This window comes from Atta colombica, unplaced genomic scaffold, assembly GCF_001594045.1.
Source record: "Atta colombica isolate Treedump-2 unplaced genomic scaffold, Acol1.0 scaffold189, whole genome shotgun sequence".
Classification (NCBI taxonomy): Eukaryota; Metazoa; Arthropoda; class Insecta; order Hymenoptera; family Formicidae; genus Atta; species Atta colombica.
The window spans coordinates 3,097,122-3,113,454 of NW_017259281.1; the positions used below are offsets into that span (position 1 = coordinate 3,097,122).

General features: G+C 32.9%; 1 protein-coding gene across 1 annotated transcript; it reads left to right on the forward strand.

The window, feature by feature from the left end:
- The first annotated feature begins 416 nt into the window (after positions 1 to 416).
- On the forward strand, positions 417 to 13,413 carry LOC108686786 (lateral signaling target protein 2 homolog). The gene is made up of 6 exons (XM_018192255.1): positions 417 to 495; positions 8,277 to 8,699; positions 8,913 to 9,257; positions 9,456 to 11,785; positions 12,229 to 12,509; positions 12,962 to 13,413. Exons 1-6 carry the CDS (start codon positions 457 to 459, stop codon positions 13,240 to 13,242), a joined length of 3,699 nt encoding a protein of 1,232 aa, XP_018047744.1. The 5' UTR covers positions 417 to 456; the 3' UTR covers positions 13,243 to 13,413.
- The last annotated feature ends 2,920 nt before the right edge of the window (positions 13,414 to 16,333 follow it).

Below are 16,333 nucleotides of genomic sequence, written 5' to 3' on the forward strand. Positions count from 1 at the left end.
GTCGTCGTCGTCGTCGTCGTCGCCGTCGTCGCCGTCGTCGTCGCCGTCGTCGTCGTCGCCGCCGTCGTCGTCGCCGTCGTCGTCGTCGTCGTCGCCGCCGCCGTCGTCGTCGCCGTCGACGTCGTCGCTGTTGCTATTGCAATCGCTGACGTTGTCATCATCGTCATCATCGTCATCAATGCTCATATGCACGGATCGCATCGCGTCGTCGTCGCCGTCGTTGTCACTGTCGTCGCCGTCGTTATCAGCGTCGTCATCGTCAGTGCCATCATCGCCGTCGTCATTTGTCATTCGACGGTTTTTGGACTCGTCGGCCAAGTCCCCAGACTAAAGCTTCGGAGAAGACATGTCAATGTCAACATCAATAACGACATCGACATCGCGTATGCCTCGATCGCGGCAGGCGCAGTGACGATTTCCGTCAGCATACTCTGATGACGTCAGCCGCGTTGCGATATGATGGAGTCCATCAGAAAATGGTTTTACAGGCCTAAGGTGAATACATTGTATATTTTATGATTTGCTCTGATTTGCTTGTGATCACCGCTCTTTGTCATTCTCTTATTGTTATCTCCACACGCTATGTTCGTTATCTTTGCTCTCTCTCTCTCTCTCTCTCTCTCTCTCTCTCTCTCTCTCTCTGCTGTGTATTTTTATTTCTCTTTCTCATCCCTGTGAATACTTCATATTTTCGCTGCTTTGTCTCAATTTGCTTTTTTAAGTTTCAATTTAATTTCTCGGTATGCTACTTTGATTTGTTCTTAATATATGTTTCTCTTAAATTCATGCCATGTTTCAAGAATACATCTTTTACTACCATTAAATAGATTCTATTTTCTCTTTCTTTCGCCTCTCCTCCCGCCGTGCCGATCGAACGCGTGCGCTCTTTTCCCTCTCTCGTTCTCATCGCGACACAGACTTCCCGAACGCTGTTGCCACCTGTTTCGTGAAAATTTCGCATGACACGAGGTGCATACATATATACGATACTGCATATAGCACAGCATCGCGTAATACACGCACGTTGCGAGCATGAATTCATCGTTCTCGCGAAATCGTTGAGAACGGTCGTCGGGCATATTGGAAAGCATCCAAATATCCTACGATTTTCTCAGTGAAAGTCGACGCACTCGCTTAGTTTATTCAATTTGTATCCCGGATTTGTACAGCGAATTTTCAAGCATCTCACTTCCGTGGCTACAAAGTTCGGGCGAGTCATGTCCTTGCGACGATTCCATATGCTGAGCTATGCTAATCAATCAAATTGAAATAAAGAATTCCAAGAATCATAACTTCGTACATTAACATCACACATTAATGTAGCACAAGCACGTAGTTTCTATTCCCCGCCCTTCCCCTCCATTTCGTTCTCCGCATGTTACATCGCACGAAGTCTCAAATTCATTTCTATCAATATAGTATAGAGTAATTTTAATCTCAGTTTAATTTATTTTTTATCTTTCCATCAGAGTAGATTACTTATAATTTTTATCTCGGTTTAATTTACTCTTTATTTTTTTTCCTTTTTTTAATTCTCAGGCCCACATTTCAACTAATGTAGATTAATATTTTCGGTTTAATTCATTATTTTTTAACAGTAAATATAAATAAGTGGTTTAAAATTCAAACGGTAAGTCAAAAGGGCATATATCACATCGCAAGATATCGATAGCAAATATTTTATATTTGGATTTAATAGATTTACAAAAATTAAATGTAAATGTTACTCTTTATCTTTTTATTTCAGATTTATTTCTATTAATGTAGATTAACTTTAATTTATTCGTTATCTATTTTTAATTCCCAGGTCTATTTCTACCAAAATTAACTTTAATCTCTGTTTATTCACTATTTATCTTGTTCTAGTATTTAGAACTAGAATAAGACAAGTTAAACAGGGATTAAAGTTAACATAGTCTATGTTGATAGACATATGTTACATAGAATATGTCATATATTGCGAAAATAAAAGATTCTACTCCGAGATATCGTGTTTCCCATTTTATGTCAGGGTTGCTAAAAAACATATTTTAAACATTTGTTTCAAGCAGTTTAAAACTGCTCAATCGATATTTTTAATAAATTTTAATACACGTTTTTTTCATAATACTGCGGTTTAAAGCATGTTTGAAGTATTAAAAACATATTTAAAAAGAAACGCAATTTATATTTTATTCTTAATGTTTTATTTTCATTAAAAACCCTCTTTGAGAACCCTGTTTTATTTCCATTAATATATAATTCTCTATCTTGTATTATATTCATTGACTGAATTATATCGTGTTAAACTGAGAACAGGTATCCTCTAGGATATAGGAAGTGTTACGCTTTCGCGTAATGACGCTTTATTAACACCGTAATGCACGCCTGCAAGCCATGTTACAAGTCAATTAGTAATTTATGCGGGGAGAGAAATAAAGGATGGTGGGGGAGGGAATTGGCCTTCTACGAATACCACAGAAATGGAACGCTTTGTACTGAAGTACTTAAAATTAATCAGTACATCATAATGCCGCATGTTATATTGCACAAAACATATCTCTTGTTGACAAGAATAGTAAATTTTCCAATGATAAATTCTTTTAACAGAAAGGCAGATAAGTTGTTTTAACACAAAGAAGAGTTGTTTGATTGTGTAAATTAATGTTCACATCGGGATAAAATGAAGTTTATTTTTTAATATCATCACGCGAGATATAGTACGATAAGATCGCGTATTTAATCGCCTGAAATGAAATTATCGATTTCTGACATTTGACGTGCAACAAAATATTTCACGTGTATTATCTATTTTACACTGTTTTTTTTTCAAACGCGATTCAATATTTTGTCATCATGACAATAAAGATCAACATATTCAAGTGAGATATACACAAGGCCAAGTCGCGTGAATGAAAATAAATGCTTAGGTCCAATTTCACAACACACGGTTAACTCTTAATCGAGATTCAACTTTTTTATTCCTCATCTCTTTCCAATTCTTAGAATTAAATTGAGAGTTAATCGTGAATTGTAGAACTGGACCTTAGATAGATATTGCAATATCGCGGAAAAGAATGTCTCCGTGAGAAAGATTTCTATGGAAGATACAGCTCGTACGAGAGGTTTGTCGAAAAGAAAACATGTAAATTAAATAGCTGTTTTTACGACGCTATTAATAATTGAAGAAATGAGCACCGTACGACTGTGCGAAATTGTCTTATTCTAGAAAGATTCAGTTACTGCCATGGTCATCGATTTCTCATTAATTATACACAAAGTATCCAATGTCACTCTTTGTAGCATTTCGTACACTTCAAACTCGGTGTGGATTTAACACCACATTCGGTGTCTATATAATTCTCACTATATACTTCATTTCAGGCATTCTGGATCGTTTTATCCAGTCTAATTTTTTTCTTTATGTTCTTATATAGGCTTTCAAAAATCTAGAAAAATTCAAGATTACTTTTCAATATTTCTGCTACATTGCCAAATAATTCTGTTTAATTTAAATGTTAAAATTTTATTTAATAAAAATTGAAATTTGTTGCTAAGAAATTTAAGAATGAAATTTCACCTGAATAAAAAACCCAGCCTACAAAGATTAACATTAATATGATATCGACATGATATTAACATAGGATAATGTTGGTATAAATACCAGAGATTACAAATTCACATCATGTTTGTGTGAATACGATAAGAAAAAAGTTGTTTTAAAAAAAATATTGATTGATTCAACTAAATGCAATGGTTATGAGCTGTTAAGCAAATATTTGTCAATTCAAACAAATAACATGCTGACTCATGTATGACTCATGTGTATTTAATTTAAATATATAAATACTTGGACTAAATAATCACTACGAATTAAACGCATTTAGTTAAGTCAACAACTTTTTTTCTTAATGGATATTATAATACCAACATGACAAGAATTATATATAGGGTGTTTTCCATTTAGTGACACAAGTCGACACAATCTATTTTTCTTCACATTCCATAAATAACAAAGATAGAACACTTGTGTCGATTTATCATCAAATAGAAAACATCTATAGATACTCATCACATGGTGTTCCACACTGACATTTTTTAGAATATAATAATAAAGATAATGGATAAAATTATCCAAAAAAGCAATGTTAATTTTAAGATATTAAAATGTTTTGTTCTTATCTCCGTTTCTTAAATACTTAAAGATATTTGAATTTTTAAACTTTTTTAATAAACAAAATATATACTTATTTGGATTTAAAATACTAAGGCCCGATTGTACCAACCAACGTTACTTTGACTTTAAACGAGACTTAAAAATCTTTCTTTCTTTTTTTAAAGTTAAAAAAGAGACAGAGAGGAGAAGAGTTTTATGCCTTGCTTAAAATTAAATTAAAGTTGGTGCGGTCGAGCCTTGAATGTTTTAAAATTGAAATATATTTTATTATTAAACATTTATTTTACAAAAATGTTTTTAATATAAACATTTTAAACACTACTTTCTATAGTAATAGTTGTCTGTGTACAAATTATACGATACGATCTATTTTATTTGGTAAAAAGAAATTAATATATGCATGACAAGAACAAAGGGAAAAGAACGGAGTAAAATAAAGATGCATAGGAATCGCAGCGATATAGGGTGGCGACAAAAAAAGAGAGTCAATGGGATGAGTCACAGCGACGCTCAGTATTTTTTTCCGCATACGATGACATCGCCCGCGCGAAAGGAACGCGAAGTGTATCCGCTGCACGGTAAAATTGATCAGTATTTTCTCGATAAGCGATCTGCAATCTTGATCGCTTGATGCGATGGTTTAAAGTATTTTTTCTCGATTTTTGTACGTAATGCATTCATTCTTCGCACGTTGAATTCGTTAATCATTGTAGTTTGCGGGTGACAGTTCGTCATTTACCTGCCGACGTCCGACATTGAAATAACTTTCTAATAAATTATTGTTTGTCGTTATGCGCTCAGCAAAACTATAAAGCAGGACGATATTTTGAAAAAACGAATGGATTCGAGAGAAAGAGAGAGAGAGTAGTACGTTGGAATTCCTCTTTCTCTTTCTTTCTCTCTGTCGGATGACAACGATTATGGTCATAAAATAGGTCACAATTAATTTGCTTAAATATGGTTTTCAAATGGAGATAATACAAAATTAATTCTCTAGGCCGTAAATCCCAACAGTCGTACAATATTACTGATTACAAACATTTTGAAAAAAAAATCTTTCTATCTTTTGTTTATTCGTGTTCTATTTTTTAAGTTGAACACTATTTCAAGGTGAGAGATATGACTTAAGAGAGGTATGATAATATAACCATTCACTCATCAATGTAATTAAACATGTAAAACAAGTATTGACACAAGTCGATTATACGATGTATCATCTGGTATTTTTGCATAACGCTACTCATACTTATCTTGTACAATTTAAACCGTTATGAATTTTAAAAGCAAAAACATACAGATCGAATTGAGAATCTTCTCCTTAAATCGATTAAAAAAGAACGTCCTCTTTTTATGAAAGCGAAAATAAATTTTTTAATCCTTTAAATAAAAGAAACAGTGTTTTAATGCTCGTAATAAAATCACTGATTGTTCTCTCTGTGAGTGTATCTCAAATTAGTCTGTGTATTTTTGCAAATTTTCCAAATTTTTTTCAACAATTCTCTGATATTGTTGAAATCTTTTAATAATGCTTACGTTATCTTGACAATATCGAATTTTTATGTTGATGTTGCAGCAATTTCCTTGTGATTATCATCTCAACAAGATTTGTATATACATATGTAATTTTGAGAAAAATTTCTAGTTGCAAATGGACAAACCAAAAGATTTTGATGACATCAGTAGCGGAATTCTCTAAATATCTTATCGATGATTGACGGTATTATTAACTAGCAACAGCCAATGGTAGGACAGTCCTGAAAGAAAGTGCAGCATTCATTGGCTTTCGCTAGTTAACGATAACGACAATTGTCGATAAAATTTAGAGAATCCCGCAACTCTAGTTGGATAGTCTGGTTATCTCAACTAGAATTCTAATCGATATGATCAGAATCTTCTAGTTCGTCTATTTTTCAATCAGAATTTTTTCTTAGTACTAATCAAAAATAAAAATACACAAGCATTCATTGATATAAATGTAGTATTAGAATTCTGCGTATAAGGTTTTTTAGGAAATTATATAATCGTAAACTTGGAATATTTTGAAATACGCCTTTAATGATAATATCCTTGAGCGTAATACGCAATACGAAAAAACTTTCTGGGGAGTTATCGAAATAATTACTGATTATGTTATCTTTTACTATGATTAGCACGATATATAACATTATACATGTTTTGTATCTATAAGTCCAAAAATGGACTTATATCGCGCTAAATTTTCCTCGTCGTAGACTGATGTCCACGTTTCTACCAATATAGATTTATTTTAGTCTTGATTTAACTTATTTTCTATTTTTTTCTAGATTCTCAAAGAATTAGAAAAAGATAAAGAATAAATTAAATCGAGATTGAAATTAATCTACATTGGTAGAAATAGATATGAGTATAAAAGTTTTACTTATTTATTTAACTCTCTCTCTCTCCGCAATCATTGTAATTAAATTATTTTTTGTTTTAGAACAACAGAGAGGTATCCGCATGTTTCTTTTTCACATGTAAATTTTTTTTAAAGAGAAATAAACGAATTAGAAATGTTTTTGTTTCGAACATATCCCGAAAGCAGAACGATTAATGTAATTGTGCAGTTTGCAGTAATAAAAAGAGCAAATGTTCTCTCTTGTTGAGCGAATAAAATTTGTTTCTTCTTACGCAAATTGCGGTGCAACATTGTCCTAGTTTTATCGATATGAGGGATTAATCGATTTATTTGTCACATTGCGTGCATAAGCATGATTCCTGAGTCATTTCCAGTAGGATATGATTCAATAACAAGTACATCCGTATCGTGACACACGTTGCACTGTCATGAATATACGTGCACCTAAAGCATATTATTAGCACGTTATTGAACAGCATACATTAATAGTATTATTATAAGTGGGAATAGGGAGTAATTTCTTCTTTTATGACCTTCTCACTATTTTAAGTAAAACTATTTTTCTATTTCTGCGAGAATAATCACAAAATTTAATTAAAAAAAGAAATTGAATGCTATTCTATTGTATAAATGTGACTCTTTATTACTTATAAATGTATTATTATAAATTTTTTATATATTCTTATCTGCGTCGATAAAACGAGACTAAATCTATGGTTGAACTTTGCACAATCGATGATCCATAAATAACGAGTTTATATGCACAATCGATTTATCTTACTTTTAAATATATTTCATTGAATAAATCATTTGTTTTATACGTACCGGCTGCTCTTTATGCGTAAATTGCTCTTTTCCTTCAGTTGCGTTTTAATCAATATAAATTAAAACCTTGATCGCATTTTTCGAATCAGATTCCGCATCGTAATCGGATTTAAAGTCGGCTTTTTTTCAAAACGAGGGATTCTGTATCGTCGAAACGTACGTGTCGAACATGACCTATATTGGTCACAAAATGTTAAATTCATTATTTTGAAATACTACGTTACGTTATAATACAGCGATAATTCTGCTGCATCTTCGTTGCCGACATTATTGTTTTCATTATGAATAAAATTCTCGTTAAATAAAATTTCACAGACGATTAAGGACCAGTTTCACAACTCAAGATTTACTCTTAATCGAAGTTCAACTTATTCCTCATCTCTTTTCAATTCTAGAATTGGAAAGAAACGAGGAGTAAGTTGGATCTCGGTTAAGAATTAACTAAGTTGTGGAACTGAGCCTAAATCGATTTTACCCTTTACATCCTATATCTATATTCGACGTCAAATGAATAGTACAAATTCATTCAACGAGAATAATATAGAAGATTTTACCGCTGCGTCCTCCTTTAATCATGACGTGGGTGACCCTTTCATTATGACGTAGGCGCAATTAAATGTGTCATTGTTCACACACGTGTGTGTGTGTGTGTGTGTGTGTGTGTGTGTGTGTGTGTGTGTGTGTGTGTGTGTGTAGCTTATTAGTTTGCTATTTACAGATATCTCAAATGTATATCTGTAAACAGATTTATCCTTTACAAATATGCGGATAGAAAATCTTGTATTTTAACTCCGAAGAAAATATGATTCAGATATTTCTTAATTAATTTAGATATTTCTTTGAATGTCGATACATTACGAATATTTAATTTTTTTAACTTGATTTTTCTAATCAATTCTCTTTATTTTATTCATACAGAGGGATGACACAAGTCTACTGGCTCAGTTCTTTTATGCCGATGAGTCTTTGAACGCAGTTGCCTGCGAATTGGACTCCTTCGATGGTCGACAAGAGCCGGAGAGATGCACGACGCTGATGAACCAGTTGCGACACTGTCAAGATAAGGTCCTGACAATCTGTAATCAAATAATGGACGATTTGATCCCCGAGAGCCGCGCCAATCGGGACTTTCGGGTGAAATTCCCTGATGACGTGATGCAGGAAAATTTGGCCGGACAGCTCTGGTTCGGCGCGGAATGTCTGGCGGCCGGTTCTTCGATCATGAACCGGGAGGCCGAGAGTTCGGCCATGAGGCCGTTAGCGAAAGCTCTCACTAAGTCACTGGAGATTGTCAGAAACTTATTGAGAGAGCATGCCCTCAAGGGTCATATGAATTTGAAGGTATTAGACATATCAGTAAAATTCATTCGAAATACGAATTGTCATTGCAATTTTAATATTCTTATACAGTGCGAAATAAATGAAAGATATTCTCTAAAAGCCAAACTTTGGAAAGAAGATAATTGTTATTTTTTAATTCTTTTATCTATTAGTTTTCTATAAATTTACGATTTGACGAGTAATCAGGCGCATTAATAGTATTAATTTTTCTAGGCGCAAAATCCTCTCGAACCATCGCTGGAGAAGCTCATCGAGTCGTTAAAGATCTTTGATCGACTGTTTGCCGATTTTGAACTATGTTATGTTGGCGCTATGGTACCAGTGAAGTCGACAAAGGAATATGAGCAACAGGAACTCGTATGCGTATTATTTTCAGAGACTTTGCAACGAGCGCTTGAACGCGGATTATTGGACCAAGCGGATGTAGATAACTATGAGCCAGCTTTAATGTTCACTATTCCTCGCCTGGCTATTGTCTCAGGACTTCTGGCACCCCCTGGGGGACCGTTGTGCCTCAATTCGCCTGACACCATAAGCGAGATGTTTAGGCCATTTAGAGTAAGGAATTGACTTGAACATTTATTGCTGATTGTAATCTCTCTCGAATTTGTTTAAAATCCTGTATGTATAATATGCACATAGGAAGGTGAACTCTTAGTTTTTTCAATAACAATGATCAATATTCATTTATTTTTACATTTAGTATATAAATGTCGCCTTCTTTTTATTTGATACTACAAGCATAACAATTTTCAGACTCTTCTTCTCAAGATAAGGGAACTATTATGGACGTTAAATAATCGGGAATTATATATGCTGGAGAAGTTACTATGTTCCAACGAGGAGCCGTCAGGTTCGATCACACAGTCGACAAAATCGACATGTCAGGACATACCGGACTTGGAAGAATACGTTCATAATTTTTATACTGGTTATCCGAACTGCAAAGAATTTATCGTTGATTTTTACACCGTGACGAAAAATACTGGCAACAACATGGACGAGATAGCGAGTGATGCAGTTCAATCGTTGGACGAAAGTAGAGGCGATCAGTTATCGGGCAAAAAGCGTGAACAAAATAGAAGTGGACGTAAAAAGAAAAAAAAAGTAGAAACCGAGCAGGAAGATTTAAATATATCCTCAGATGGGTGTGATAGTAACGTAATATGTGAAAGCGCCGAAAAGATGCAACAAAGTAATGAGGAAAGTGTTGGTGAGCAAATGCAATATGAATGGGAACTATCTGATGCTTCACATTATATTGAACAAATTCTTCATGACTGTGATTTAATTTCTAATGATGGGAATGATGTTAGTGAATCCACTTTGATAGTACAGAATGACGTTATGATATTAGACGATGTAGCAGGAACCAGTACTTCAAATACCATCAAGGATATTCAGGAAGAAGAAAGTTTTATTACTCCCGACTTGACTAAAATATTCGAGGAATGCTCAGACAACATAGAAATTCCACAGACGCAATATTTGCTTAATCAAGTTACTCGCGAAAATATCATAGACACTGAGGCCGCGCACATATCCGAGAATACTTTCCCCGAGCAAGACTCTAAGAGACTTATATCGGAAGCGAATAAAACGCTCTCAAATCTTCTATTGGACTCTAATGAATGCTCAAATGAGATTTCGGAACAAACAGATTCTGGCATATGTACGGTAATATCATCCGAGAACACCAGTTTGTACGACAAGAGTCCAGAAGAAAAAAAGACTTTTGCTAACGAGATTCAGCAGGAGGATTGTGATGTATCGGACGAGGAAGATACGCAAGAGAATACTAGTTATTCTTGCTCAAATATGAATTCACCAAAGAAACAGAATCCTGCCATTTCGGAGAACTCGTGTGTCTGCGGTACGAAAAGCACTAACAAAACGCCTACTTTGGATCATTCGATTAATTTATCTGGTTTGCATTCAAACGGAGACAGGGAATCTGTCGGCAAAAACATTCCACGAATATCGTCGAACTTCAATGGCACTAACGAAGAATTTATTGGCGTTGCATATGGTAACGGTCAATTGACTCTCTGTGATTCCAATCAATCCACCTTTCAGATAAATTATTCTGAAAATTGGGAAAATCTCAATTTGAATATAGACTCGTCGAGTTCCAGAAAGGAATTCTGGGGTGACTTAAAATGTGAGAATTGCCCATCCACCTCTCGAAGTATTGAGAAAATCGACAGTAAAATTGAAAAGTACACGCAGGATAAGACGAGAAGAACGAGAGACGAAAAGCAACGGCGGCGACACCAGCATAAATTGGAGCGAAACACGCACAAAGCTCATAGTAGATCGGGAGAGAAGAGACATAATCTGCAGATTATGCGAGCGGCCACAAGTACCGAAAGCTCCAGATCGAATTCCACGGATCGATGTTTGAATGCTAGATTAACCAACTTCGGCGCTAGTTTGCATCTTCAAAGTACTAGACAGATGCCAAATTTTAGCAGTCGCAGTCCTCACATAAGCCCGCGACTTCAACACTTCGAGTCGCGCGGACAATGCTGCTGCAATCTCGGTACGCATTGCATGAACAGACATTCGTCGCCACAGAGCAGAAAGTTGTTGGATCACAGAAGATCCAAATCCGAGCAAATCGCTAGAATAAAGAAAAGGGAAGCTGAGAAAAAGGAAAGATATGAACGAGATAAATATGCGCGCTTAGAACATAACAAAAGAAAATCTGGAAGCGGAAGTAATCTAATGAATGATGGATTGGGCCCAAGGACAGACAAAAGTGGCTTGGTGTCAGAGATTTCAACTACTCCGCAGAGTATAATTTGTCACGAATATCAAGGTACAAAAGATAATAACACGCATAGATCTGCGCGTGCGATGAGATTAGTCAATGCATCAACAGTATCCGGCGTATCATGTTTAAATTCCCATCAATCTTTGAACTACAAACCTGATGTAGCATCAAGTTCCAGTTGTTCAAGCTGCTGCGATTCTAGTTCGGAAACCAGCGAGTTTCATAGTGATTGTCAGGACGATGAAGAGATTGCATTGGCGATGCAAGCCGCCGAGATCGCAAATAGAAATCAAATAAGAGCCAAATTTCGGTAAGAGGATATTGTTACTTTATGTCGTTATGTAAATGATAGCATAATTATGCGTTGAGTCAGTCTATTGGCATCTTTAAAAGATATTAATATTTGTTATATATATTAGGTATGGGAAAAAGTTCGTTTTTCCCGTTAGATGGCATTAAAAAAACGCCACGAACTTTTTCCCATACCTAATATTAAAACTTAAAATAATTTACCAATCTTGATAATTGATTACCTTACAAACATTTAATATTCAGTCTTTATATTTTTTGAATATATTTTTTGAATATATTTTTGCTTTATTTATAAGCTTTGTATTTATATATTTCTATTTTTTATCTTTTTTTCTTTATTAATGCATTCTTTTAAAATGTTTTAATATAAGCTATATTTATATAATTCTTCCAAAATAAAATAAAATACTATTACTATTACTATTATTATTACATTTTCAGATCCTCGGAAGATCTTGTCCATCGTCTTTTCGTTTGCATAGCAGGTGTGGCAGACCAATTACAAACAAATTTTGCATCGGATTTGCGGAACATTTTAAAGTGTGTTTTTCTCATGAATAGCAGTCAAGCAATAGAAGACACTGAAGAATCAAAGGAACAAAATGTATCTTCCACAGCAAATGCATCAATAGATATGACGGAAACAGAGAGTATTCATGAGCGGCAAGAGTCGTTACCAGAATACGAAGATGTAGAAGAAACTACTTTGATACACGATCGAAGTATGAATTTGTTGACATTTTCATTCATGAATTTTATTTAACAAATATATGTTTACCTATTATTAGTATCTGAACATAAAAATTGATCTTTGTGTATGAATTTTAAACATTGAAATTTTATTAAATATTTAACTTGAAATTTTAGTCTGAAAAATATAAATCTAAATCATAAATAATATAATAAAATATAAATATAAATAATAATATAAATAATAAATTTGTAAAAAATAAAATATTATTGTAAGATAATTTTTACAGATAAGAATACAAATAATTTAGTTTCAATTTGATATGACATGTAATTTTTTCTAAATAAAAATTAATCTTATGGACAGAATATTCAATAACTTAAAGTTTTTCCCAAGAAATAAACATTTAGATATTATTTAATATACAGTTAAATATAAAAAAGTTATATTACATATAATCATGTCACTTTTTTATTTCTATAGCTTCTCCTGTCACTGAGAGAGGGGAGGAATGTGTCGAAAGAGCGCCTGCCTGGGTACCGGACAATGATGCACCAAGGTGTATGGCCTGTCAAGCGGGATTCACAGTTGTGCGACGTAGACACCATTGCCGAAATTGTGGTAAAGTGTTCTGTGGTCGTTGCAGCAGCAACAACGTTCCACTGCCTCATTTCGGGCATACAAAACCTGTGAGGGTATGCAACAGGTGTTTCCTGTATCAAGTGACGCCTTTTACGGTCTCTCAAGTCTCGCCCACCAGATGAATATTTCTGAAATGATGCTTGTAAATCCAATTATTTTAATTCCTTATGCGACACTTCTTTTTTAATATACAATACACTCGTGCAGATTTGGCAAGCGTAATTTTTGTGATAAAATAAGTAAATATTCCTGTATTCTATAAAAACAAATTTTAAATCTCGTAGAAAACATGTAATTATGTGATACAATCTCCGGTGTTAAAAAGTTTAGTTTAATGAATTAAACTGCTTCGTTAATCGAAACACAATTACACTGCTTCGTTAATCGAAACGTTACTCAAATTAGGAAATTGAAATAAATTTTTGAACTACTCGAGTATTTATATACTCATCTTTTCCTTTTTTATTTCTTTGATGATATAAAAGTACATTGAATATATATTGAAAAATCTAGTGACATATTGATTTATCCAATTCTATATAATTTGTAAAATTTGTAAAAAGAGAAATTACAAGAGAGAGTGTTTATATAATAACGAATAGAAGAATTGGAGGAAAATTGTCACTAAATTGCTTTTGTGCATTATTTATATACTTATGTGCACTTAATCTATAAAATTAGATATATAAGCGTTAATAATATTTTTACGCATCATGATTAAATATTTCTTAAGAAAGCGTTAATCTAATTTGTAATAGTTGTGGTAATGTAATTTGATTTGGGTATATGGTGTAAGATTTTTTGTATTGTATATTAATTTCATTACTCATTTAAGAAAATTCTTAAACATCTTTGTTTAAGCAATTGTAGAAAATCATTTTCAAGCTCTTTTGTATATTATTATTATTCTTACATTATTATTATCATTATTTTGTTATTATTCTCTATGAATTTCAATTCTTATATATTGATTAAATTATAATTACTATTAATTTTTTTATTTATCACTATCCAGAAGGTTATTATAAACTGATGATTTATTTCTATCAGATGTGTGTGATAAAAGAAATCTTTCCCGCGTTCTGTATTCTAAAAAAATACGACTAATATGAATACACCATTAAGTTATCGATATATTTATAGCAATTACAAGTGTACAAATAATATTCTTGATAATGGTCATAAATTATATGACATAAATAAATATTATTTACAATTATTAAAGAAAGCATGGAGCACATACGTATTTAAAAACATTCGAACTTAGATAAAATATTAGTTCTAAAATTTCAATGCATAAGTAATGAGCGTTGTTGTCTTAATATGAAAATTCATTACTTTCAAAATATCTAGATTTCTCGTTATACTAATCGAAAAATTCTATTCAAGATTTACGTGTTTCCGGTTAGGCTTGGGTTGACAATCGACAATTGATTCATGGAAAGCAAACTTCCTAATGGAAGTGTAAGACTTATACATCACTTTCGAAGCGTCAAATTATATATGTATAGTGTACATATAAACTGCGTAATGTATAATGTATAAATGTGTGTGGGAATACGTATGCACGTTTAAACGAATAACGAATAACGATAATAAGAAAGAACAGAATGAAAATTTCGCATTCAGTAGTTGAATCACATCGTAACTTATTACCGTGATAGAATTTCTAAGCGTCTACTGCCCGCTGGAGTGTTTTGGAGAATATACACAGGTGCATTAGCACACACCACTAGCTCCTGTGCCAAATTTACGACAATAAGTTTCCTCTTTCTTATATCTCGCATAAATTTGGTTCCTACTGGAAAGCTCATATACAAGATACTTCTCATTATTGTAAAAGTATAAAACATTGTGTTACGTTAAAAGTCTGGGGATTATAAACTGTATTTATAACAGACGAATGTCTGTAACATGACTCGGTATGATACGTGCACCCCACGATTGATAAAAAGACTGGTTGACTGTACAGATCTTTTGTTTATTAACGTTTCATGAATTTGTGTTTGTGTGTATGTGCATAAATGCGTGTGTGCGTGTGTGTGTGTGTGTGTGTGTGTGTGCACGCGTATCGCAATTAATACAAATTTCAAACAAATTTACATCATTATCAATTTCATTATCAATTTGATTTCTAATTATGTTTTATTATAAGGAGAATGTCAGTTTTCGCAAGATATAAAAAGATCATTAATAATTAATTGGATCAACAGTTTTTATCAACAAATTTTTTTTTAATAAATTTTAATTTATTGTCACGTCAATATAAAAAAATCAACTTAAATTCAAAATAATTGAACAGTCAATTTTCTGATGCAATATTTAATTTTAAAACATAATGAAATTATAAACATGTGAATTAACAAAAAAAATGAATTGATATCACGATTATGTATAAACGATTGTATAAATTGAATCGATTTATCGCGTTTAACATCACATAAAACAAGGACATTAATTGAAAGCGACTTATATCAATTAATCTGACATTTAGATACATAATTATAATTATCGATTTTCATATGGACGTAGCATGTAATAATGTTCTCTAAAATAACGAATAGCGATATTCACTCAGCGCGGTCAGATTTGGAAATCGTTGTATATTATAATCGCGTGTGCGTATATAAACTACAAGACTTTTTAATAAAAAATTGTATAATGTCTACAGAACAGCGAAAATGCTTGTGAAAAGTTAGTAAGAGGGAGAAACAAAAAAGAACTTATTTCTATAAGGAGCACATCGAGTAGGGAGTATACTTTTAGATTACAGATGTTTAGACGAAGAGTTATTTTTTACACGTAATCGATGCCTTGCTAGAATCGTGCTTTCAATTTTGAATGCGACAAAAAGCCTCTGGCTAAAAAAGTCTAGCAATTAAGCGCGAACCCTGCTAAGCATCTCATCTCCCTATATACGTGTGAATCATTTTGATAATCAGGTTTTCCCCTGTGCCTAAATTATCACAAGAATCAAACTATATTAATATTGAAACGCTCCGACGCACTTTAAAAAGTGATCTGAGAGGGACAGAAAAGATAATTCATTTGAAAAAATATTCCTGATGAAAAAATTTCTCAGTTTACATTCTCAAACATTTTTTATATTTCAAATTTATGAAAATTTTTGAAAAAATATCTTAAAAATATCTTCTTTAAATTTTATAAATTTTATTTGAAAATTATAAAATGAGAAATTCTTAAAAATATTTA

What these genes read in the sequence shown, in the direction of transcription:
- LOC108686786 (XM_018192255.1), top strand. Translation starts at nt 457, where the DNA reads ATGATGGAGTCCATCAGAAAATGGTTTTACAGGCCTAAG. An exon ending in AATGGTTTTACAGGCCTAAG is followed by an intron (nt 496 to 8,276) that starts GTGAATACATTG and finishes TTATTCATACAG; the next exon opens with AGGGATGACACAAGTCTACT. An exon ending in AGGGTCATATGAATTTGAAG is followed by an intron (nt 8,700 to 8,912) that starts GTATTAGACATA and finishes TAATTTTTCTAG; the next exon opens with GCGCAAAATCCTCTCGAACC.